Source organism: Ceratotherium simum, chromosome 15 (genome assembly GCF_057802395.1).
Source record: "Ceratotherium simum simum isolate JZ-2026a chromosome 15, ASM5780239v1, whole genome shotgun sequence".
NCBI lineage: Eukaryota > Metazoa > Chordata > Mammalia > Perissodactyla > Rhinocerotidae > Ceratotherium > Ceratotherium simum.
The window spans coordinates 50,962,399-50,989,515 of record NC_141914.1 but is presented as its reverse complement, the minus strand read 5'-3'; the positions used below and the strand labels follow the sequence as shown (position 1 = coordinate 50,989,515).

General features: G+C 34.9%; 1 protein-coding gene across 9 annotated transcripts in view; it reads right to left on the bottom strand.

Moving 5' to 3' along the window:
* PHC3 (polyhomeotic homolog 3) overlaps positions 1-27,117 on the bottom strand; it is a 77,283-nt gene that overhangs the window by 32,559 nt on the left and 17,607 nt on the right. For 4 of the 9 annotated variants that reach the window (XR_015554505.1, XM_014783194.2, XM_087440036.1 and 1 more), the window contains exons 5-9: positions 20,109-20,267; positions 17,946-18,044; positions 11,066-11,312; positions 3,744-4,615; positions 3,407-3,454 (exon numbers count right to left, since the gene is read on the bottom strand). Coding sequence is in view for 8 of the 9 variants with exons in the window: in XM_014783194.2 (XP_014638680.1) it covers positions 3,407-3,454; positions 3,744-4,615; positions 11,066-11,312; positions 17,946-18,044; positions 20,109-20,267 (1,425 nt within the window). In the remaining variant the exon portion in view is untranslated. The remainder of the gene's footprint in view (positions 1-3,406; positions 3,455-3,743; positions 4,616-11,065; positions 11,313-17,945; positions 18,045-20,108; positions 20,268-27,117) is intronic. The other 5 variants (XM_004424755.3, XM_087440037.1, XM_087440039.1 and 2 more) reach the window with 3 other exon arrangements.

The window sequence follows — 27,117 nt, the reverse complement described above, 5'->3', positions numbered from 1 at the left end:
ATAGAGCAAAGTTTTTAAGTCTTTAATTTAACTACCTTGGTATCCAATAGTAAAGACTATACTTAAGAAGAAAACATGGACTCAAAAGCACTCTGAGAAGGAACTATATAACTAAAAATAACTAAATTATTATTGATTTTTTATTAAACTTAAAGCTAAACTTTCAAAGTCCACTTCTAGAGACTGACACAGATATTTTAATTTGTCATCGTTATTTATTTAACTACTATTTTCGGAAGATGATAGGTTACTAAAAACAAAGCCACAAAGCAGCTCACCCCCCTTCATTTACATACAAAGCTTACTACTTAAATTCACAAAGGTTGTGAGTTTTTAAGATTACTTACCCAAACTGATTAATACTTCTAATAAATGTTAAAACAAAAAACTTTTCAACAACATTCATAAAAAACCTTAAGTGATATCTAATATTGTATATATTTTTAATCAAACCATTGAAAAAGTTTTATGATTTGAAGTATATAAAATTAAATATAAAAATGATCAAGACTTCTTAAACCAGCATAAACCATGTATTATATAAAGGACTACGAAGTCTCACCTACAAAGGCATCTCTAACAACCACAACAGTGTGGGAAAAAAACCACTAACTTTCTAAGCCTCTACTAAGAATAAAATATCCTTTCTTCTGCGCCTTTTAAAAAATTTAAAAATCTTGTTGTTAACGATAAGTTTGTATCAAATATAATATCCAGAATTGTGATCTGAATCAGCTACTAAGTAGGCAACGTTTTTAAAAGTTATTTGCTCACAGCCCTGCATCTGGAAGCCTGTTTCACCAGGAGAGATTCCTTGCCTCGTGTCTGGATCCTCAGAAGTGGAGGCAGTCGTTCGTTACTGTACAGTGCAGCAATGATAGCTGCTAGTATCTGTTCATGATAATTTTTTTAAAATGATGATAATGTTCAATACAGGGAAAGTCATCCAAAAAAATGTCCTGGGGTTAAAGGAAAAAAAAAAAAAAAAACCTTCTAATGAGGGGCATCTGCTGTAGTAGTGATTACCTTAATTTGGCAGAGTGGTGGGGATGCTGATTCAGAGGTAATTAGACAAGTACAGTTTCATCAACCAGTTCAATTGCATCTATGTAGCATTCCTTTGTTAGGTATTACTTTTCTTCCAAAGATCATTACCTTTCTTAAAATGCAGAAACTCTCTTTTTAATATTAATGCTGTCAAGTTTTTCAAATACCTACTACAGTAGCTTTTAAGGAATCAAAGTTTGTTCATGCACAGAATTCTGATTTTTAAAAAACAATGGAACAGTTTTAAAGGATAAAAAGAGGCATCACACAAATAGCATATTCTGAAATAATCCATCAAAGAATACTGTAAAATACTTTTCATTATTTATAGTCAAGCCTAACTATACATACTTTCTTTCAAATCTCCCATGTAAAGGCAAAATAAGTTAATGAATAAAAGAAGTAGGAAAAACAGATCTGTTCAGACATCTGGCACCATAACCATAAAAAAAAATCTAAGTGCAACAACTAAAATATTGAATAAAAGCAAAGGAGTAGAGGTTTTGCTCACAAGGTCATCAGGAAACTGCACATCACAATTTCTGTTTAGCTCATAACTACAACTACTCTAAAACTAGCAATGACTGCCAAATTTACCTCAAAAAAGTACATTAGTCACATCTGTCTCCCTTTCCTAAATAAACCGTAGAACATTTATTAGTTCTAAATTATCCACTCTCACATCTTACTTATTATAGCCAAATGTCAATGAAAAATCTTAGTTTTTTATTGTATCTTTTTAAAATATATCTTTTAAAAAGCATACCAATTTTATATTTTATAAATATATCTTTTTAAAAACATACTGATTTTACTTTGATAATTCATACTAATCTTTCAAAATTTTACCTCTCTTAAAAAGTAAATCTCTCTCTCTACCTTTAAATACTTGAAACAACCACGAATATGTGAAGAAATGTGTAATTCATAAAGAAATGTGATTTGATAAAAGAAATAGATTTGATCACAGGTAGTAAAAGAAAAATACAGCAATATAAATAAATAGGCTATGGTACTCAAAGGTAAAAGAAAAATAACATGAGAACATCTATGGCAAGTATGACCATACCAGTGATAGATAAGAAAGTTATCCTTTTCATGGAAAAAAAAAATCCAAAAGTGAGATGACATAAATTGAAAAAAAAAATATTTTTAAGAGAGGAGGGCAGGAAGTAACAAAATAAAACCGTAAATATTTTTAGCTTTAATTTAATTAAAGTGTTGTTATGTTTTTGATATTTCTATCCCAAATACGTTCCTCAAAAGTTTCCTTAACAAAAACAATTAGAAAAATATAAGGCATACAGAGAAATTTTACTTTTTACTTGTTAAAAACGAAGTCTACTGAACTAGAAAGTGAGAATACCAAATTTAAATTAAATTTGATTTCTTTGAAGGTACTGAACACTTCAAAGCCTGTGTTTTTATGTTACAACATCCATTGCAAACTCTTCAAAAATCCATTAAAAGAAAATATAGAGACATGATAATTGAATGAAAAACTGATTTCTAGATGCCCATTGTTGTTTTTGTCAAGTTCTGTTTTTAATTAAAGTGAATAAGGAGTGAAATTCAATCTATTTATGCCTATTAAGATCGGTCAGAATGACAAGAATAAAGAATCTATAAATTTGCATCCTGAGAACCAAAGTTCCTATTAAGGAAAGACTCTGAAACTCCTTTCCTTTCTGAGCTAATGGTTATTAACTTTTAAATAATAAAATCTCTTCAGTGAGGTTTGATCTTTGAGAAGATTGTTTTCCTCAGTTATAAATTATGAATTTGATCATTCTGCCTAAACATTTAGAAACTTTATTTCAATTTTTATTGTAAATTATTTTATAAATTTAAAAAGCCCTTTAGAGAATGTTTAAAGAAAAATATTTTTCAGGGTAATTTTCCTTTGTAGGCAACATGCACCATTTTTAGAGGTTTATTCTGATAAATTTCACCACAATCTCAATTATTCAAAATTTTTACTCCTCCCAATGGATTTTTTCATCCTCAGTATTCATCCACTGAGATTTTTTTTAGCTTTTTAATGAAAAATATTTTAAGGATATATTTCCCCTTAGTAGAAATCTAAAAATCAGAAGTTTAATACTTCTAAAAGATGGTCTACAGTTAACTATTTTTGCAAAGTTGGAGTCTTTCCTAGAATAAATGTTTTTTACAAAATTTTAATTACAAAATATAATTTTACCAAAAAAATTACATCATACAAGCATACTTCCACCTTGAAATAAAAGCCCCTAAAGGCCCAGGACTTCAGAATGCATACAACCAAAAAGGTTAGCTAGATAAATCATACGTTTAAGAACATACAAGCCAACAGAAGGGATCTATGAAGGATAATCACCTTAAGAGAAAAAACTTTGTGCAGATGACACTGGTTCAAATGCATTCCCTTGGGGAAAAAAAATCAACTCTGTAAAGATAGCAGATGGATTTGTTTAAATAGTAATAAAATTAACGAGGGACTTTAATAACCATCACAAATTATCAAGCATGCAACCATACTACAACAAATGGCATTTTTTTTTGCCCATACAGCATGTTTGCCAGACACTGACAGATGGAAATTTCAAGCTTTTTAAATTCATAGGAATTTCGATCTAGCAATATAACATAATGTGGGAGAAAATAGTTTTTACTTTCAGTTCAGCAAGAAAGTCAAAGAGCTTCCAAGGGCTTACCACTGGTGGATCAACAGGTGCTGGTGGTTGTACTTGTAGGTTTACCGCAACAGTCTGTGGAGGAGGAAGAGTCTGAAATGGCAACTGGACCAAAGCTTCTGCAGCTGGAAGCTCCTCTTCTGACACCAAAGCATTCTGCACCAAAACCTGGCCCTGAGATAGAATTTCAGGCTGCACTTGTAAAGACTGCATAGACTGCAAGGGCAGTGGTGGAATCTGAGCTGGAGGAGATGTCGACATCTGCGGAGGGGTGGCAATTGGGATTGGAGAGGACTGCAGGGTTGAATATTGCTGGTGTGATGTTGGAGATACAATCTGCTGGCCTGGGGACACTAAGGTGGACTGCTGAACCGGGCCAATGTGTACAACAGGGGAAGCAGGAAGTGGAAGATGCGATGGAAGATTCAGCTGTGCTGTAGGTTGCACCTGATTACCAGTGGACTGCTGCAAGTTTGGCCCTGGCTGGAGAGCTGATGACACGAGAGGGTGTGGCTGAATAAGTGCTTGTGGATGAATAATTATAGTAGGAGACTGACTTGGTGAATGAGGTGGTGGAGGAGACACCACCACAGACTGCTGTGCTGACTGTGATTGGCTAGGAGACACTGTTAAAGGAGGGGGATGACTCTGAATTGGTGAGCAATGCTGTGACTGGGCATTACTGGGAGCTGGAGGAAGGCCATGGTTTTGGAGTGGTATACAGTGCTGGGATGGTGGTGGGTCTTGGGTTGGATTTTGAAGTGTGATTGGCTGAATTTGCTGTTGCTGCTGTTGCAATATCAGCTGATGATGGGAAACCTTGGGAGGTGGTGAATGAAGAGGAATCTGCTGATGTTTTATTAGAGGATGAGGCTGAATTGGTGGATATGAAGCTGTGAGAGAAAAAAATGACAATTAGTATTTATTTTAAAAATGTCATAGAAAGTCTTAAATAAATCTAAAGGAGGAAAGTTTTCATATCAGAAGGTCATAATCATCAGAAATCTATTACAAATCTTCCAGACAAGAGTGTCTTGAAAATGTAATGATGAAACCTTTTCCTTAGAAAATTATAAAGATTTCATAAAATAAGCTGTACTGTAATAAGTTCCAAAAGAGAACTGCCTAAAACAATTGATTCATCAATCTGAATCTACACATGATTTACTCTTATTAAATTTTAGAGGTCACCAGAATATCTAAATTAACTTTTAACAAAGTTTATCCACTTGAATTCCTTCTTTGGGGAGAAGAGGGGAAGTATCACTGAACAAGTATAATCTATATAAATATAACTTCAAAATAATAAAAATACAATATTAAAACTCATAAAATAAAGGTCTCATCCTTTCTAATCTACGTCTAAACATTCTTCCAACTAATAGTCAATGTAATTACTTTTGAAGCTTCCCAAATAAGTTTCCAAATTTGAGCCAAGATGAAGAGTTGGTATTATTTGACCCAGAAAGAGAAAAATGTTTTGTACAAAAAGTTAATTCAGTTAAGCAAAACACATGTGTGAATTCTACAGCACAGTTAAATAATCACTGTAACTAAGAAATGAAATTTCAGGAGCCATTCCAAATCCAGGAGAGCACTAGTTTTGCTTGCACAGAGAATTAGGCAATCAGAAGTCTACACTGTCAGGGGCCGGCCCCGTGGCTTGGAGGTTAAGTGCGCGCGCTCCGCTGCTGGCGGCCCGGGTTCGGATCCTGGGCGAGCACCGACGCACCGCTTCTCCGGCCATGCTGAGGCCGCGTCCCACATGCAGCAACTAGAATGGATGTGCAACTACGACATACAACTATCTACTGGGGCTTTGGGGGAAAGATAAATAAATAAAGTCTTTAAAAAAAAAAAAAAAGTCTACACTGTCTAAACAAAGGATCTTGCTTTACTTCTTTCCTCCCCACAAAAAAAAACCCTACAGTAATCTATAAGTGATAGTATTCAGTTTTCTCCAGAGAGAAGCCACTCACAACAGGGAATAATATATATAAGAATTAGCAAAATCAAGTAGTAAGTAGTTTCCCCATCATGATGCCTCTTCTGTGTACTGGTGCATAGGTTTACACAGAGGGAGATGCTGGTGAAATCCTCTCTATCTAAATAAGAATGGAAACTGGGCTCACTAGAAGATGAACTGAAAAGATTGCTTAATATTAATATCATGTAAAAATTATATACATTTAAAACAGATCTAAAGACAGGGCAAAAATTTTTCTTAATCTCAGAACGTTAAGATAAATATTATTATATCTTGCATCTGTTTTTATATTCAACCACATTTGTGACAAAGGCCTTATAAAAACTTTTAACAATTTTTTAAAACATTTTTGTATTTGGTTGGTTATTATTTTAAAATTTTGGAGAACCTTTAAGGAAATTAACATCTGATTAACATCTCAAGAAAGAGGCATTTAGAAGATTCAACAAATATCCATTAATTGTTAAAAAAAAAAAAAGGAAATTAGGTCTAAAATTTCATCTAACAAAATAATTTTCACATAACTAGAATAGCACTTCAAACTAAGACTGAAAATTTTATGTCAGCACTTTATAAATATGTTGCTAAAGACTCTATATAGGAGAGTATTCAATAAAATCTTGGATTTCTATCGAGTGCCTTCCAAAGGGCTCAAGGTGTTTTCACATCTCTCTCATTTGTACTCACAAAATGCGTGTAGTGTAGGTAGGTATTATTCTTCCCCTTTTATAGATAAAGAAATAAGAGTTTTTGTAGGCATAACAGCAAAGGCCCACTTTAATTCAATTTTTTTTTTAATTTAATTTTCCCCCTCAAAGCCCCAGTAGATAGTTGTATGTCATAGCTGCACATTCTTCTAGTTGCTGTATGTGGGACACGGCCTTAGCATGGCCGGAGAAGTGGTGCGTCGGTGCGCGCCCGGGATCCGAACCCAGGCTAGTAGCGGAGCGCGCGCACTTAACCGCTAAGCCATGGGGCCGGCCAATTTTTTAAGTTATAATTAAAATTTACCATATTCTTTTTTTTTTTTTTTTTTTTTTAAGATTTTATTTTATTTATTTTCCCCCCCAAAGCCCCAGTAGATAGTTGTATGTCATAGCTGCACATCCTTCTAGTTGCTGTATGTGGGACTCGGCCTCAGGATGGACGGAGAAGTGGTGCCTCGGTGCGCACCCGGGATCCGAACCCGGGCCACCAGCATCAGAGCGCGCGCACTTAACCACCAAGCCACGGGGCTGGCCCTAAAATTTACCATATTCTTGAAGTACAATGGATTTTATATTTACAAGAACAAAAATTCAAGTAAGCAATCTTTTTTTATATTCTAGAGCTGATAATTCAATAAATTAATAGTCTATCCTGTCACCCAGATTAAATTTTTCTTTGATCAGAAATCAAAGTGAGTCTATATATTTTATATTAGTCCATAAGTCCAAATGATAAGCACATATATTACAGAAATATCGTGAGGCTATCTGAAATAATACTTCTGTACAAGAAAAGCCCTAGTGCCCTGGAGAATCATATCATGTATGCTAATTTCTCTGCTTTTAATAAACATTTTATTATTGTCAAGGTGGCTTTATATTTGGAGAATTAATGATTGGCATCCTCTCTCACATATGTAGTAAAACTCTTTAATTACTGTAAATAATTAAATATATTATTATAAATTATTACATACATTATTTCATTCAATAGTTACAATAACCCCACGAGGTAGGCAGGGTACTATACTAATCCAATATATTACAGGTGAAGAAACTCGGAGTAGTTAACTGACTTGCCTGAAATCACCTGGTTATTAAGGGGCAGTTCTGGGTCTAAAAGAACCCATAGTCCTAGCTGAGTCTGGGTTCCTATTATGGAGGGAATGTTTGTGTCCCCAAAAATTCGAATGTTGAAGCCCTAACCCTTAATGTGACTGTATTTGGTAATGGGGCCTCTAAGGAAGTAATTAAGGTTAAATGAGGTCAGAAGGGTGGGGCCCTGACCCAAAAGGATTAGTGCCCTTATAAAAAGAGACACCAGAAAGCTCACTATCCTCTCTCTCAGCACTCAGATGAGAGGCCATGTGAGGACGCAGCAAGAAGGCAGCCATCTGCAAGCCAGGAAGAGAGCTCTCACCAAACACCAAACACTGCCAGACCTAATCTTGGGCTTTCCAGACTTAGGAACTGTGAGAAAATAAATTTCTGTTGTTTAAGCCACCCAGTCTATCGTATTTTTTTATGGCAGCCTGAGACAGATACAGGCTTTTCACTACACACTGAATTAATGTCTGCAAAAAATGGTATATATTTTTTCCAACTAAACTAATTTCATAAAAGCTTTAAAAACTGCTATAAAAAACCTGAGCTTTAATATAGTTCATGGTAATTTCCAGACATTTGGTTAAAATTTGCCTTTATTTTATATATTAAAAAGAGAACTACTGGGCCAGCCCCGTGGCTTAGCGGTTAAGTGCGTGCACTCCGTTGCTGGTGGCCCGGGTTCAGATCCTGGGCGAACACTGACGCACCGCTTCTCCGGCCATGCTGAGGCTGTGTCCCACATACAGCAACTAGAAGGATGTGCAACTATGACATACAACTATCTGCTGGGGCTTTGGGGAAAAAAAGGAGGAGGACTGGCAATAGACGTTAGCTCAGAGCCGGTCTTCCTCAGCAAAAAAAGAGGAGGATTGGCATGGATATTAGCTCAGGGCTGATCTTCCTCACAAAAAAAATTAAATTAAATTAAATTAAAAAATAGAACTATTAACTATCAAGTAGGAACTCTACCTTCAAGAAATGATGAAGAAAATCAAATGATTTAAGCACCCTAAAAATACATATAAGGAAACAATAATCATGTCCATTATAATAATTATTAGACTATCACTACATGAGAATATAAGTAACTTTTTTTATATTTGAAAGTGACTTATAGGAACAAGCATTTTTCTAACTGAGGAGAAGGAGAAATTACCAATTCAAGAATCTCCAAAAAAAATCTTAGCTTCAGGCTAACTTCCTACCAACAAGAGCAGAAAAACTAAAAAGGTCGAAAAATATAGCTGCTGCCTTGTCAGAAGATACAAATTGCTTTGACTAACTGCAGGGTAAGGCTTGAATGAATTTACAAGTTTGGTAGCTGCAAAGGTTTACGTGGCTTAGGGTCTTCCATTTGGTTTTGTTTCTAATCGATAACCCCGTGGAAAACTGGAGTTTGGTTCATACGCGTAAGACCTGAATTTGGAATTGCAATTGTCCTGAGGCTCTTTGATGGTTTTAGCTTACTAGTCTCCTCCACACCTACATAAAATATTGGCCATCAGAGGACAGCAACTCTAAGGATATTACAACACCGTCAATGAAAGGGGGAAGAATAAGTGTCAACCAGAACCAGGCATCGGGAGTCCAGGCGGACTGAAAATCTGAAAGTAGATCTCTTTGCTTGAACTAACCCTGAAAGACTTCCCAGCTTTCTCTGAAGGTAGCATTCTCCGCAGAAGGAAATTAACCTACTCTCCACTATAATCTATCAAAACTATAGGAATCACTATAAACTGTCCCCTGAGCAGTCATTCCAAGCACAGTGGGTCACTGCTGCTCCACACTGACTCCTATCAACACTGGCCAGAGGCTGGTTTGAGGCTGAGAATACTCTGGATAATACAGTACAAAAATCCTGTTATCAAGCCATAGAGAGAGCAGGATCTGGTGCACAGATGTTTATAAAAAAGAATTCACATCTAACTATACTATGAATGGATTTATTAACTTACACATTATAGGAAAGCGTGCACTTATCTAAGATTCAGATTTAATAATTCTAAGCAGTGATACCTAATTAATATAAATGGAAAATATTGCGCTATAACTTCCAAAATTCAAATGGAAAAAAAACTATTAATCCAACAAATATTTACTGTCTACCTATTGTAGATAAGTACACAGAAGGCACAGCTTAGTGCTGGCAAGACAAAAGGATGAAAAGGTGAACCTGAAAAAGGATTAAAAGAGTGAATAAATGTAAAGTACTTTACACATAAGTGCCTGATATTACTATCCTTCCCTCCAAGACCTTACTGTCTAGTACAAAAGCTAAGATCAATAAGTATATAGATAACTATAAAAGAAAAAGTACCACAAAGGAGCATAAAAATGCTACACAAGTTCAGAGTCATGAGAGATTTCTAACTAGGGGAATCAAACAATTCCAAGACTTAGAGATTGGGTGATGTAGAGAATCTTGGCAATATTAGCAGAGAGGAAACATGAAAAGAGAAATAGGTTTAGGTGGAGAAAAAGCAAACTTCAGTAGTGTAAAATGAATCTTTAAAAACTAATACAGCTATAAAAGGATAGAAGAGGAAGCTTCCCTGATGAGGGTGAATGAAAGGAGGAATTTTTTTTTTAATGAAACATGTGAGGTGTCTAGCCCAGTGCATGCCACACACACATACTTTCAATAAACAATAGTTAATACTGGTATAAAAACACATGCAGACATATTAGCAATAGGGGGGACCTAAGTATACCTGAGAAGCAAAGGGATGGATCCAGCAGGAGAGAGACAAAAGTGCTGTAATAACTACAAGAGAAGGTCAGGAGCCAGTAAAAAAAGATGCAATCAATGACACAAGCTAAAAGTGCTAACTTTAAAAAAGAAAGCACATGATTCCTTATCTCTTCAGAAGTGAAGAAAGCTCAACACTCAGAAATTCTGAGATGAACAGAAGAGGTAGTAAGGAAACTCACTCTGGATGGCCCCAACATTTTCAGCATGAGAACCACGAAGCAAGGTTATCTGTAGATAGCAGAGGGAGCACACATGGGATTCAAGGGTTGATGAGAATGAAAACGACTTAGTTGATTCCCTGACATCTTCCTCTCAGAGATGGAAAAAAAGCAACATGGTAAGGAAAATAATTATGCATAATCCTTATTTTTAGAAAGTGATAAATTCCTCCCACTAATGAGAACTTTAAACAAAAAATGTACTTGCTTTTTTAAAAAGCTTTTAATTTTGTTCCACTAAAGCATATTAAATAAACTACAGGCAAATATATGTTTTAAAACTAAAAGGTTTCGATATAATGGGAGATCAGCACACAATGAAGATGTTAATCAAATGTCAATTGACCAAAAAAATCTATTTTATTATTATAATTTGTTTTAGCTGTTAGGCTCTTTTGATTTCTCTTTTTTCAAGCTACAACATTAAGATGTTCTTTTTTTAACTTATGAAATTCACATTTAAAAATGTTTTTAAAGTATCATTCTTGTTCAAGTAATGGACATCTTTTATTCTGCTCTGCCTGCTAAGAAAATGAATAATGCAACTATTTTCAACAAAAGTTTTATCCCACCTGGTGCTATTAACTGGTGAATACTTGATGTCCGGGTGACAGCTGTGCTTCGTGATTCCAGACCTGGACTTTCTCCTTTCTTATTACTTTCTGGAGAAGGATCTCGTTGGCTGATTTTAGAACTGGTCACTGTTGTTTTGTTATGACAAATTGTCAACGACTGAGTTTGACTAGCACTTTTTGGCGGACCGTTCTGTGAGCTAGATAATACACCCAACTTCTGGCTGCGTAATGTTAAATTCTGAACCTAAGAACCACATAACAAAAAATAAGGATGAAACAGATGGTATTAATTGACGTGTTAATCATTATCATTATAACAACAATGACAACACAGTTATATTATGCTTTTCATACATAAAGCTCCAAGCACTTGAAACAACTGATTAATCCTGAAGGAAAGGGGAGTTATTATTCTAAGCAATGATATCTTAAAAATTAAGTTGCAATTTTTTAAAAAGACATTAAGGGAAAGAAAGACTCATTAAGAACTAAGCGAAAATAGAATATACATAGATTGCAAATGAACTATGAATATGAGGATATTACTCTGCAACATACTGCATTTTGAAGTTACCAGCTCCGAGACAGACAAAAGGGAGAAAGAGGAAGGGCATTCCAGGTAAAGGGGAAAACTTGAGCAAAGTTGCAGAGGTGGGAGGGCCCAGGGTGTGTAGGGAAGAATGAGCAATTCCTTCAACTTCACTCTGACTTCTCCACGCCAGGAGATTGTAAAACATTTTAAGGTTACTTACAAGTACCTCATAAACTTGTGAGAAGCTACCACATACAATTAGGAGAGCGTGGATAAAATATTGCTGTCTTAATAAAGATCAGAAAGAGAGAAGAGCAACAAAAAGTTACCAACTCTATAGAGATTATAAGGGAACACTAATCTTCTAAGAAAACTAATTCATCAAATCACCCACACCATTGTGATAATTGTGAAAAGCATTTCCCATTAACTCCCTTTTTTAAGTTAGCTGGATTTTGTTGTTGTGTTGTTGTTATGGAATACTCACTTGCCTTTGAGAACTAGATCTCAGGAACTGAAAAGATTGTGCATGGCCTTGAAATCGTTTATGTGATGGCTCCTGTTTACATCCGGGGCTATTCTAAACACACTGCAAGTCTGGATGGTGGCAAGCATCATCCCAATTACTCTCACCTGAAGGTTATAACATTTCCAAACAGCAAGGCAGAAAATGCCGCTCTAACAGCTGCCAAAATTTTGCCTATCGGGAATGAATGCACCAAATACATTTATGCTAGCACTGGCCCTCGGAGGGAAACTGAAGTAAAAGAGATTCTAAACTGACAAAGCAAATGATATATTGCTGCTTTATAAATGTTCTTTATAAAGGTTCATGTGTGTTTTGTCTCTACAACTATATCATTAACTGATGCTCAAAGGCTATACCTTCTCTTTCTAAGGGCCAAATGCAGTATTCAGTCAATAGCGAGTGCTAAATAAATGTTTACTTCAGAGCAGTCGAGGTTTTAATCAGCTCTATTCTAAGCTACCGAAAGAATTTTCTAAGTGAGACCATATGGAGTGTCTTTTCTGATTTTTGTCAAATATTTCATAGGAATATAAGTGGACTAATAAGTGCTGTATCATTGAAATGTAATGCAAAAAGAAAATATGATAAAATCCAGATTTCTCAGCTTGCCACTCAGCCCTGAGTCTAGGCCCAAACCACTTTGAGCCCCATTTCCCACTACTCCAGTCCCAATACTCATATTCTAGCCAAACTGTTCTCCTTAGCCTTTCTCCAAACATACCTTCCTTCACTTAGAGCCCTTGCTCAAGTTACTCTTGCCTAAAATGCCATTCTTTCCCAACGCTGACTCCTGAAGCCCAACCCATTCTTCAAGGCCCAGTAAAAATCCCATTCACTCTCCCAAAGAAACCTCCCCAAAGTCCCTGGTTAGAAATAATTTCTCCTCCCCTCTATAATGCTTTTCCCATAGAATTTAGATCATATTGGCCTATAGCACTGACAAACGTCTAGCTTAGTTTAGAATTACTAATGTCTGTCTGTGAAATACTGAGACTGGCTGGCAAGCTCTCATCTGACATTCCTTTTTGTACTCCCTGCAGTTCAGTGCTGCAGACATAACAGAAACTCCACAAGTCTGAAGTATTCTCCTATATCTGATTCTGAAATATACCTTACATGGCTTTTTTGTTGTTGTTAAGTATTTAGTTCTATTTACAGTTTTCTTAGGCTAACATTAAAATCTGTTCATATTTAACCAAAAAAATCTCAACAAACATCTAATATCTTAAAATCTCTCAGGAAGCAAGGGAAAAAACAGCATAAAATTTAACTGCCATAAATGATCTATAAAGTAGACCACAATAATAATAACCAAAGGCTGAACTACAGTCTGAAACACTTGAAAACTTTCCTTCAAATGAAAAGCATATTCACAATAAATGAAGATTTGACACAATAAACCCTAAAACCTGCAGCAGTGCATTTCTATAGAATATTTTTTTTTCTAATTTTCCTTTTGTTTTCTGGAATTCTGAAAGAAATTGCATGTGTGTGCATATAATATATACTATATATTATTTATATGAATAGATAAAGTTTAGAATATGGCTATAATATCTACGGGCATCTTGGCTTAAACATTTATAATCAATTTCAAACATGTAAACTACACTCCTAAAGTATATTACAAAGTTAATTTATCTGTTACTAGAAAGATCGCATATTTGGTTTTCTTTGACAGAGTTTCACTTCTCAGGAGAACCCACCCTTTCTAACACAAAGAATGTTAGGGCACTCTAATGTCCAACTTTCATTTCACTCAACTTTTCCTATGATCAAATTATGGAAACTTTCTGACTTTTGAAAAAGTCTAGGTCTCATATGAAATATTTTTGCTAATTTCGCACCTTACATTTTTTATTATAGTGGATTACCCAAATACTCTCACATCAATTATTTAATTTGGATCTAACAAATACTGTATGAATTATATCATAGCATCCCTTCTTTGCAGATCAAGAAACTACGAGTTAACGTCACATTGTTGGCAGCAGAGCTGAGTTTCTAGCTTTTAAATCCAAAGCACTGTTTTCTCCTCAATTCTAACAGCATTTCCTAGATAGCCTTGACAAGTAAGATTTCTTACTTTTCTATAAACATACTTTTAGTCCTATGACATCTTTCTGAAACTCAGATTTTTTTTTTTGTTTTTTGCATGGTGGGGAGAAAGGATACAGCATTTAAAACAGTAAATAAGGGTAAGATATTCCAAATATCTCATTTTTGACAGTATGCTATAAATAAATTTTAATACTAAGGAAAAATTAACTGTTATACTGACATCTGTCACTTAAGGAGTATTAAAATAAAATTTCAAATTTGGTATTTCTGAATTACAAAAAAAAACTGGTTTAAAAGCTGCAAATATAAGTTTAAAAGTTAAAAAAGTAGAGCACAGATTTTTCAAACCAACAGCCTTGAACTCAAGGAAAGCTATCACTGGAATATTCAAAATATTAGCATCACCTAATCCTCAATCACTGCCATTTCAAAAGAACAGCAAAGAAAAACATTTGTAGAGAAATTCCAAAAGGTCAATCCACCCCTCTTGTTCCTCACAGTCCATCCTTGAATTAAGTCAGATTATCACAGAGCCACATACCTGTATCACAGCAAACTGGACCTCAAAGAGCCACTTTTATAAGTTACTTTGACTATGCTCACATTAAAGATGTCATTAAAGACACTGTAAGATGTTTTCTCCATGAGAATCCACAAGGCAGATTGTGCTCTACAGAGCATGTTAGTTGTATTTTCCTAACAACTTGTTTATTTTACCTTGAAAACTGCAAATCCTTTAAATGGTGTTTCTTTCTTCACCATTAGCTAGGTGAAAGCTAAGAACCAAATTCAAGACTTGTCTTTAGACAATGTATAACAAAAACAGTAATTAGTGGCATGTGATATCTTATGTGCTAGGCACTACGCTAAGTACTTTATGATTATTGTTTCATTTATTCCTTAATAACAACTCTGAGCTATTAATTCCCGTTTATAGTGAAGAAACTGAGGCTTAGCATAGGTAATAATAATAACAGTTAACATTTAGTGAGTGCTATGTTTCAGACACTGTTCTTTTTCATTTAACGTATTTAATCCTCACTACAACTCTATGAAGCATTTTAATTACTTTGTTTTTTTATTTTATATTGTTGAAACTGAGGCAAGACCTAAAGATATACAATGAGAAAGTCGTAAAGCATGTATTTGAACCCAGAGAGTCTGGATCCAGAGTCCAAACTTATAAACACTATGCTATACTACGACCTTCTCTAAAATTAATCAACTGGCAAGTGACAAGGCTGGCAATTGTTGTTGCTGAAGTCAGAATCTGAACGCAGGTCTTCCTATTCCCCTCTTTGCAAAAAAAGTACTAATGAGTGCCTATAATGTTCTAGACACTAAACATACACATTACTCATTCTTCAACTTAGGCTACAAGTATCTATGACTATTAAAGATGTTTGGTAACTTGTCTAAAACCATACAACTAAGAAGGTCCATGCACGATCTCATGCATCTAATCTGAATAGCAACCTCACTCCTAGCTCCATGCCACTTTCCTATTCTTATTTGTGCTTTTTTCTTGCATCTTTCAATTTATTTTATCTTGTTTTATTGTATGCATCTTGTAAATGAATCAAAATCTTAGTTGGAACAAAGTCAAGTATATATAAAAAATAAAATTTAAAATATTCTGGAAGTTGATAATGGTCTAGCTCTATTAAGTTTAATAAAACCAAAACAAAACAGAAAGATCATTAATTCAACAAATTCATTCCACAAAGAGACATTATAAAAATTTAGAGCTGAAAGAACCTTAAAGTTAACAAAGACAAAGGTCTCATTTTATAAATACAGAAACCAATGTCCAAAAAAGTTAATGAATTGTGGAGGGCCACAGAACACATTAGGAGAAAACTGAGTTTAACTGATCACCATCTTTGTGTGCTGATTTTGAAAACTGGCCTTTATTACTAAATAAAATAATATATTAAGAGATTCCATGCAAAGTACCAAAGAATATTACTATCTCATTTTTTACGTTTTACCAGGAGATTCAGATTATTAAATTAAAAACAGGAAGCCAAGGATGACCTAGGATATACCAATTTCTGCCATATGTAGTCTAAAACATTTACTATGGAAAAATACCAAAATGGTATCATATAAAGTAATATCCTACTCAATTATTTTAATTTAAAATTTACTCTATTTTTATCAACTTTACTGAGATGTAACTGACATATAATAAAATGAATGAACTAGTTCAATAAATTTTGACATACGCATATACCATGTTACCACGACCCCAATCAAGATATAGAACATTTCCATCACCCAAAAAGTTCACTCATGCCCCTTCCCAGTCAATCTCCCCCACCTTCTGCCCCAGGTACCACCAATCCGATTTTTTTCACTATAGCTTAGTTTTGGCTGTTCTGAAATTTCACATATATGGAATCAGAGTATGTACTCTCTCGTGTCTGGCTTCTTTTGCTAATTATAATGTTTCTGAGATGTGTCAGTAGTTTGTTCTTTTTTATTTTTAAGTAATATTCCACAATTTGTTTATCCATTCACCAGTTAAAGGACACTGGTTATTTAGTCTGGGGCTATTCTGAATAGAGCTGCTACGAACATTCATTTATACATCTTTATGTTAGATATATGTTTTCAGATCTCTCAGGGTAAACATCTAGAAGTGGAATTGCTGGGTCACTTGTTAAGCATATGTTCAACTTTATAAGGAACTGACAAACTGTTTTCCAAAGCGGTTTTACCATTTTACACTCTCACCAGCAATGTACAAGAGTATGGTTGCTCTACCTTCTTGCTAACATGTGGTATTATCAGTCCCTTCATTTCAGCCATTCTAGCAAGTGTGTAGTGATATTCATTGTGGTTTTGATTTGCATTTCTATAGTGATTAACGACGTTGAGCTTTTTTTCATGTGCTTATTGGCCTTTAGTATATCTTCTTTTGTGAAGTGTTCAAATCTTTTGCCTATTTTTAATTGAATTGCTAACCACCTTATTGAGTTGTAAGCACACTTTATGTATTCTGGATACAACTCCTTTGTCAGATATATGTATTGTGCACATCTTCCCTCAGTCTGTGGCTTGCCTCTTCATTTTTGTAACAACATCACTGAAGAATAGTTTTTAATTTCGATTAAGTCCAATGTGTCATTATTTTCTTTTATGGTTAGTGCTTTTTGTGTCCTAAGAAGGTTTTGCCTACTCTAGAGTTGTAAAGACAGTCCCTATGTTTTCTTCTAGAGGTTTTATAGTTTTGGCTTTTACCTTTAGGTCTACATGCTACTTCTAGTTTATTTTTGTGAATGGTGTGATGAGAAAGTTAAGGTTCATTTTTTCCATAGTACCAAACAAAGTAATATTCTATTCAATTTTTTAAATTTAAAATTTACCCAATTTAATTCATTTTTAAACTTAAAATCCATCTTGACTTAGTTATCACGTAACTGCTTGCAAAGGAATCTACACAAAAGAATACATCTCACATAATAAAAGAAATAAATCTGCTTTACAATAAAACTAAACATATAATGTCACAGCAAAAATTCATTAACTTTTACTGATGTCAGATAACCTAAATATCTGTTTAATGGTATTATAATTTCTATAGAACAAAAAAACTTTCTTGAAGTTCTCACTGTATTTTATTAAATTTCAATCTGAAATGTATGGCAAAGAGCACTGAAACCATCAGTAACTTAAACACAAATGTATGTTTATCTTTAACCCGGAGATCCAGACCTCAAGTACCACATTATGAAGCTAGACAAGCTCACCTGAGTAGCTGCAGACTGACAGGAAGATGACGATGACGACGAGACAACAGGAATGTCAGACTGTACAGCAGCCACAGTGGTAGCGGGTGTGAAAATCAGCTGTACAGACAGAAAAACCAAAAAAATACCCTAAGACAAAAGAACATGTCCCACACAAAATGTATAGCGGCAAGAGACTGAAATTTGTGACAGAAAGACAATGCAGTTTAGGATTGTCTCCTAAGCAAAAGGTTTTACATGACAAAGAGAAGTTTCTGATAAGAGAGAGCTCAAAAAAAAAATCATAAACATTTTTGAAATAGCTCATGATTTTGATGAGTAGAAAAATAAATTAGTGCTCAAAAAAGAAAATGTATTTTGGTAATATGAAATCCTCATACCAAATTTTGCCCCAAATAAGCTATTATACTTAAACTTTTCCCAGCTCAAAACTATTGTGACAGGATTCCTAAAATGGAAGTTATAATAGACAACCATAGTCACTACTCTTGAATACAAATTAAATTTCAGTGAGAAACACGAAAAGAAACACCAAAGAGTCTTTTCAATCCTCTTTACCACAAAGGATTAACTATGCCACATACTACACTATAATATTTCACTCAGTCACCAAGGATCTACAGTGCAAACCTAGGTTGCTCTTGTTTTTAAAACTATTTGTAAAGAAATACTCATTCTAAATGTAAACGCCACAAGTCAAAATTCAGCAACAAAACAGCTTGCAAAAGAGCTTCACATCAAAAAAAATAAAGATAATTTATTTACTTATCACCTCTTTTCAAAATTTTTTTCAATATTGAAACAGAATGCCATTTAATTTAAAAAGGCAGTACAATCCACTCAGAAATTATCCAGTCCAATTTAGTAAATTATGACAGTTGTTTCCAAGAATGTATAAATGCTCTACTTCAAAATTGCATCAAGAGTTATTCAGTTCCTCAAAAACCATTCCTGTTTAAAATGACCAATTAAGCAATCTTTTTGATTGCTTCAGTTCTTTATATACTAAATTTAAGTGAACTAAACAACAAAGTATAACTTTCACAAGAAAGTAATTTCCAGTACAAACAGCTGAAAGCACTAAACCTAAAGAGAAGATGTTCTGTCTAGCTGGAACCATATGAAACTGCCAGTTTTAGAAGTGAAAAATGATTAAATAGCAACCATTTCAAATGGCTCAGCCTAATTTTGAAGAATATTATTAATTAAATAAGATTTCATGGGGAAAATAACCCCAGAAATATGTTAATTACTACTGAATAATCTGTTAAAAAAAAAAAAAGGTGGGTCATGTCATTGTTTCCTATTAGAAATATGATGGGAAACTTTCTGTGTAATTTTAGCGGGGATCCAGATATATATTCAGTTCATTGGACAAAAAAGAATATAAATAAATATCTGTTAGGCCCAAAGCTCTTGTCTAGCTACCTGTAAAGACATGAAATAAAGTAAATGTCAACCAATTTCTACAATCCTTAAAAAAGCTCAAAAGTTAAATTAGGAAATCAGTAGGTACTCAAACACAGAACAGACAAATTAACATTCTTATTTTAACAAAAGATCAAAGTGAGCAAAGAACACAAATCACCTTACAGAATTTGAGATGAGAATAACCAAAGCTAAGAATCATCTGGTAAATTACTAGGAACTCCAACCCAGATTTCAGAAGATCCCACAATATAAATTCTAACTTATAGTTAATAACCAAGTTTTTAACATTTCCAACTATTTCATCAAATCTAAGATGTCAAAGATATACAATGATTTTATGTATCACTATAAGAACCAATTATGACTGTAAGATACCATCAATTATAAAATGTTATCTCAGTTTCAGAGATGTTAAAATGTGAAAAAAGGTGTGAAATCAATGAAATTTGATATTAAAAAATAATCACTCCTATGTTACAGAATGTTAGCTTCCCAAAGTTGCTAATTACTATTCATTACAATGGTGCTAATTACACCAAGAAGGCCTACCAATTAAAAGTAGAATTTTTCATGACATAAATGTACAAGAGCTAAGCACACACACACACACACACACAAAAATTGTTAAACGTTCCTTAAATATTAAAAATGCCTCAATGCATCAAATCAAGAAACATTTTGATTTCTCTCAAGTCCTTAAACACTGAAAGAATTTGGTTGCTCATATCTTACCATTTGAGCTCGGAGATACATTTGAGCTTGGCTTGCCGTTAGGGTAGGGGAGGTACTCCCTAGTAACATAGTCTGTTGGGTAATACTGCCGCTGGTAGAACTGGAAGCCTGGGAACGGCTTATTAACTGTGCAGGTGTAGGAGAAGTGGAGAGGTTGATCTAAGGAAGAAAACATATTAGGTCATAGGCTTCCATTTCTTGCTTCCATGTCACTGAATTTCACTAAGCTGCAGTTAGGCAATCAATAGTAGTACAAACTGTGGCTAAGGAATCTAAAAGAGAGGGCTTCCTCTTTGACAGACACACCCTCTCACTTCTTTGGGTAATTATTTGCACATATGCAAACAATAGCATGTACTAGTTAGTAATTACGACAATTTTTAAGGGTATCTTCAATGTGTTTCAATAGGATTCCAGTATCTTAAAGTATCACTTCCACTACCTCCCAAAAATTAGGGCTAAGGTCCATTATTTTAATATTATGAATAATAACTTAAAACATTCAAATCAAACATTCAAATTGTTTACAAGATTTTGTTGGATTCTGTCACGTTCTGAGGGGTTTCTGAAGTGAACAAAAACTAACACACAGATAATCCATTCACATATATAAAAACATACATGTAACATATAATTAGTATAACATTCTCCCTCAAAAACTCTCAGAGAAGAAGAAAAAAGTACAATTGCTACTTGTCAAACAGATGGGAAAATCCTGAATACTGGTTACAAAATTAAATTATAAACACTACTTTAAAGTTAAAACTGCTGTTAAAGAATAAACTAGTGTAGTCTTAGGATACATAAGGGACTGGTAACTATCTGTGAAAGCAAACTGGGTGGGGCAGGTAAGGAACAGGGAAAAGGGAGTCTTGTATACCCTTTTTTATCTTTCCAATTTCATACCACACATATGCATTATTTCCATCATTTTAAAAATAAATATTTTTAACAAGAGTAATATAATCCGACCTCACATCCTTTTTGTGGACAAAGCAGAGAATAAAATTAAGAAGTAAGAAATAAAGAAATAGTTTATTAGACTTTTGATTCAAGCAACAAGGCAGACTGGACTAATACATCCATGTGCCCAAATACACTCACTGAAATGCTAGATCGACATGAAAAATGAGAATATATAGCCAAACTCAAAAAAGGGGATAGGAGAGGGAAATTCCCAGGTGCCAGAGGAAGAAACTCAGAGACGTAAGCTCCAGTGACACTAAGGCACTCTGGAGAAATACCGGCCTACAGAGGTAGAAGAGCTGATTTTGAGCCTATTTCAGGGGAGCGCTGGAAGTAAAGCCCTATTTTGAACCAAGATCCTCAAAACGGCTGCTCAATATGCGAAAAGGGAGCTGGAAAAGCTCCACTCCTGTGCCCTGAGAAGCAGCAAGGAAGCTTGCCATCTGCCCTGCTCCCAGGGGAGGGAGAGAGGCTCCTCCGAGAATCAAAACTCCAGGCTTGTGCCATGTGGGCGTGCAGAATCCAAATTTACACTACTTGCAGTTCCACAATCCATCCCAAAACATTAGCATTTGCACTCATCCAGGACATTTGTTAAACTGAACAAGTGACTGGAGGAAGCCAAGTGAAGGCTATACAAGAGGACCTCTCCGTACTATTTTTGTAACTTCCTGTGAATCTATAATTGTTTAAAAATAAAGTTAAAAAAACTGTATAGTGGCTATACAAGAGTTGGTTAACTAATTCTTTAAATTTTTCTGTATCTTTTAAGTATTTCTTAATTTTAATAAAATACTTAAATCTGTAATTCAGTGCATAAGTACAGTTAATATAATACACAAAATTATTCTGCAATCTGACTTTTACTCCCAGCACACCACTAAAATCCCATTAGCAATAATCACCAATGCCCTCTATCTGACAAATTCAGTGAATTCTTTTCAGACCATTCCCTCTCAATCTTCTTTACCAGCTCTTCTTTCTGGTCTACCCCAAAACGTTCATGTCTTGTCCTCAACACTTTCTTCTTGAATTCCTAGATTATTACATCTACTCTCACAGTTTCAAACAACTCAATCCTAATGACTCTCAATCCTTGATGATAAACTCTTATTCTGAGCTTCAGATCCAAACAAAAGATCCTACAACACATCTTTCTGGATGTCTCTTACCAACTCAAACCCAACATGTTCAAACACCAAACTCATTATTCTTGCTTTTTAAACCAGCTTCTCTTCAAATGGCCACTGGCAACTTCTAAAAGCCCCCAAAACAAATTATCTAGGAGTCTTCCTGATTCTTCCCTCTCCTTTACCACACATACAAAATCAGTCAACCTTATTATTTCTACACCTTTATTCTCCTCATTTTCATTTTGATTTTTAATCCCTTAGCTTGAGAGTTTAGGCCCATGGAACTTCCAGCTAGTTCACTTCAGCAGCTGCAAATTGATCTTCCTGCCTGGAATCATGTTTCCTCCTACTTGCCAGATAATCTCTCCCTGACTTTACTAATATTAATTAACCATTTAAAAATCTTCTGGATAATGTTCAATCAACCTCCCCTGATTACCTGTCTAGCATCATCTCCTCCCACTCCTCCATACACATCCTTCACATTAGCAATATGAAGCTAACTGCAATGTCATGATGCCTCAGGCCTCTATGGCCCTGGTAATGATGCTCTGGACTGAACTGAGCATCTATCCCCCCACTCCACCCATCCCCGCCTATATAGTGAACAATTCCCTGTCAAAAATCATCTGCTCTAATAAGCTTTTTCAGGCATCTCTAGATCCCATATAACTGACTACTCCCCCTCCTTTTTGCCTGTTATCTTCCATATACTTCTAGCATATACTTCTATCTCACTCTTCCAAACAACAATTTAAGGAGGGGATCATGTGTTATTCATCTTCATATATCCAGTATCTATGAAAGTGTCTTCAACCAATAAGTTAAGTTAATGAATGTCATGTTATTTTAAGGCATACTTCATAGTTTTAATGTAATATATAAACCCATCACAGAGAGCATGAGTGTGTATGTATTAGAGAGAGAAAAAAAACAATTTTGGTAGAGCCTCTAACAAAGCAGAGTAAAAATGCAGAGATAGTGTGGTGATATTAGTTCAATTCTATTTTTGATGTGCTATATAATAAATTATTAATAAGCCTCCCCAAAACTTATTCTTTTTCTACACTACTCTACAAATGGACAATTTGGATAAAGCCTTGATGCAAAGGTTAAATCACTTAGCAGGGTAAAACTGGACCCATGGATTTTGGCATTCAAGGTGCTTTCCTACACCCCGATAGCTTGCTAATTTGGCTCACTCTGCAATAATAATGCCTTGGCACTTTTTTTCAGTTGGTGATTCTTAAAAAAAAGAAAGAAAGAAAGAAAGGTACTTTAGTAAGGATAGACCACACACTCTTTAAACAAAAACATAATAAAAGTCTTTTTAAAAAAATGATTGGCTGACAGCTAAAATGCCTGAGAGTGCTCTTTAAGGAAGTAGAACAGGAAGTACAAACTGAATGCTTTTCTTTTTCTTAAAAAAGAAAATAAGGAAGAAAAGTAAATAGTAACTTCCTACCCACCTGCATTCCACTTTGTCTAAACTGTGAGATCAAAGAACAAATATCATGTTTATTTTTAAGTTCCATACAGCAAGTGACATTTCAGGCTACTACTAATGAATGCCCAACCCATGAGGGTAAGTAGGTCAGCAGCCATCTCTGCAAGAAGTCCATCACCACAGCCAGCCCAACTAAAAACGTCCCTTCTTTTCCACAGCTGATAAGACTTTTTTCTATTTTTCTGCTTTGCTCTGACCTGAACCAGATGCCCTTAATTGTTTCCATTATTTTCTCTGTCAATTCCATCCCAACACCCCTAATTCCCTTTCACTTTAAAGCCCTGGTCAATCCTGTCACCTCATACCTCAAGCCCCACACTCCATAAAGGAACTCACTCCTTGAGCCCTATTACGGGAAGCTCTCTCCCCATTGGCACTAATTCCAAGAGTCAGTAGAGAAAAGCAAGTCTGCCTAGAAAAGCCACTTAACTCCCAACCACCTGTTGGTGCCTCGAAAAGGAGGTTACACAAGGTCTCTGGCCCAGAGTACTCCCTAGAGTCAAAGCCCATTCGCTGCCATTTGACTGATCAGAATCCAGCAGGTATATCCTCAGAGAGACATAGTCCACAGCAATTAAAAGAAAGATGGATACTTGTATTCCAAGGCATGAAAATATCTTTATGACCCACTGGTGAGTGAAAAAACTGCAGAATAACATGTTCAGTACAATCCCACATGTGTAACTGCATACAAATGTCTGTGTGCATGTACAGTCAGCCCTCCATATCTGCAGGTTCCACATGTGCAGATTCAACCAACCTCGGATCAAAAGGCCTATGATGGTTGCATCTATACTGAACATGTACAGACTTTTTTCTTGTCATTATTCTCCAAACACAGTGTCACAACTATTTACATAGCACTTACATTGTATTAGGTCTGGTTAGTAATCTAGAGATGATTTAAAGTATATGGGAGGATGTGCATAGGTTATATGCAAAAGACTATGTCATTTTATATAAGGGACTTGAGCATCTGAGGATTTTGGTATCTGCGGGGGTCCTGGAACCAATCCCCCATGGATACTGAGGGATGACTGTATGTATACATATCACACATGTGAAAAACATGTTAAGAAAAAAGTGACTGCACTGTATATACATACAATAATGCATACTCATAAACCTGTATATAATTAGATTTCATATAGATACACACACACACATACCCCCCTGGAACAACAGTCACCAAAATGTTAAAGGTGAATAATGCCTACTAGGGGTAAAATTTGCAATGATTTATATTTTCCTTTTCAAATTTCTTGTCTTTTCTAAGTAGGTATTAACTTTAGAGTCAGAGAGGAAATGCTATTTTCCTTTTTTTTTAATGTTTACTTTAGCATATCGTTTTTATCACTTTAAAGCAACATATAAATTCCTGCCTCATTACTCAGTAGGAATTTGTATGCGAGTAATTCAAACATCTAGGAGTGTAGAATACTACACAGAAATTTCGTGTAATGATAGCTACTTATGAAGGATTTCCTTTTTAAGAGACTGCACATTTTTAATAATGAAATGAAATAAAATGCCTATCCTATCATAGAAAACCATTATTTCTACTTTCTGCAATATAAGCTGTAAAAACAACAGAAAAAAACACAAAAAAACCTTACAATCTCCCAACTGCTTTCAGATTTTGACACCCTAGAAAGAAAAGCTGCAATGCTGAAACAATTAAAATATTGGAAATAACTTTAAATGTCCAGCCATGAAGGTTAATAAGATAAAGCGCATCTATACTGTGCAACACCACGCAGTAGCTTAAGTGAGTGACACTGAGCTCTGTGTGCTAATGTAGAAAGATCTCAAGACACACTGTTAAGTTAAAAAACAAAATGCAGAATACCTACCTGTGTTTACAGTGTGTAAAAAAAAAAGTATGTTAAACACATATACACACATTTATTTATGCTATACATGTCCATAATGCATAGGTAAAGATCTGAAGGGATATCCAGCAAACTGAGGAGACAGAAGGACTGAAGGGGAAAGGAGGCTGAAGAGGACAATACTTTTTTACTTTTTCTGTACTACTGGGATATTTTATAAGAATGCAGTAAACTTCTCACAACCATACAGATATTCAGGCTAGAATTTTATTTTAGACCAGCAGTAAGTTTTGGAATAGGCTTCTAAGCTCAATCATTTGAAATTATATTTTTAGAAATCCTCAAAAACAACGAGTTTTAAAACTTAAAGTACCTCCTAAAATAGATAACAGAGGATGAGGACATTAGCCATAGAACACTGAGAATGACTGCTTCTCAGTAATAATAAATAAGCAAGTAATTTTCTCTCAGATAAATTCATAATGGATTCATCTGATATGTGGTTGATCTGATTTAGACATTTTTAGAGAAAATTTTCAAGGTTCTTCATCTAAAAACAATCTCATTGACCCAATAAGTGTACTCTTAGTAAATTTTTTTTAAAGAAAGTAACTGGACATGTATACAAAGATATGTAACAGAATATTCAATGCAGGTTTACTGATAATGGCAAAAAAAAGGAAAAATTAAAACTGCCAGCAAGAAGAAAATAGTTTTTAAAAAAAGGTAGAATATTATATAGCCATTAAAACTCATGTTTATGAAATAATAAATACAGAAGATAATTGGTGGTCTAGTGGTTAACATTCAGCGCTCTCACCACCCCGGCCCCGGGTTCGTTTCCCAGTCAGGGAACCACACCACCCATCTGTTGGTTATCATATTGTGGTGGCTGCATGTTGCTGTGATGCTGAAAGCTATGCCACTGGTATTTCAAATACCAGCAGGGTCACTCACCGTGGACAGGTCTCAGTGGAGCTTTCAGACTAAGACAAACTAGGAAGAAGGACCTGGCCACCCAGTTCCAAAAAAACTGGCCATGAAAACCCTATGAATAGTGGCAGAGCATTGTCTGATACAGCACCAGAAGGTGAGAGGATGGGCAAAGACCAGGCAGGGTTCCGCTCTGCTGTACACAGGAGTGCCAGGAGTCAGAATCGACTGACGGCACTAACGACAACATACAGAAGATAATGGTCCGAGCACACCTACTAAAACCTGTTGAAATAGCAGTTAATGCAACAACAAAAAAGACTGAGGAAACAGACAGACAAATCTAGACTGTGGGACATTCCATAAGATAAGTGACCTGGATTCTTCAAATGTTATGAAAGAAAAAAAAAAAAAAAGGGAGACCTTTTTATATTGAAGGAAAACAGGACATCCATATGCAATGTATGATCCTTAATTAAATCCTGGATGGGAAGAAAAGGCTATAAAAGGTATTTTAGAGACTACTGAAGGAATCCAAATATGGAACATAAACTAGATATTATTGTCTTCATTTCATAGGTGTGATATGGTACTGTGACCATGTAAGACAATCTCCTTCTTGGGCAATACATGCTAAA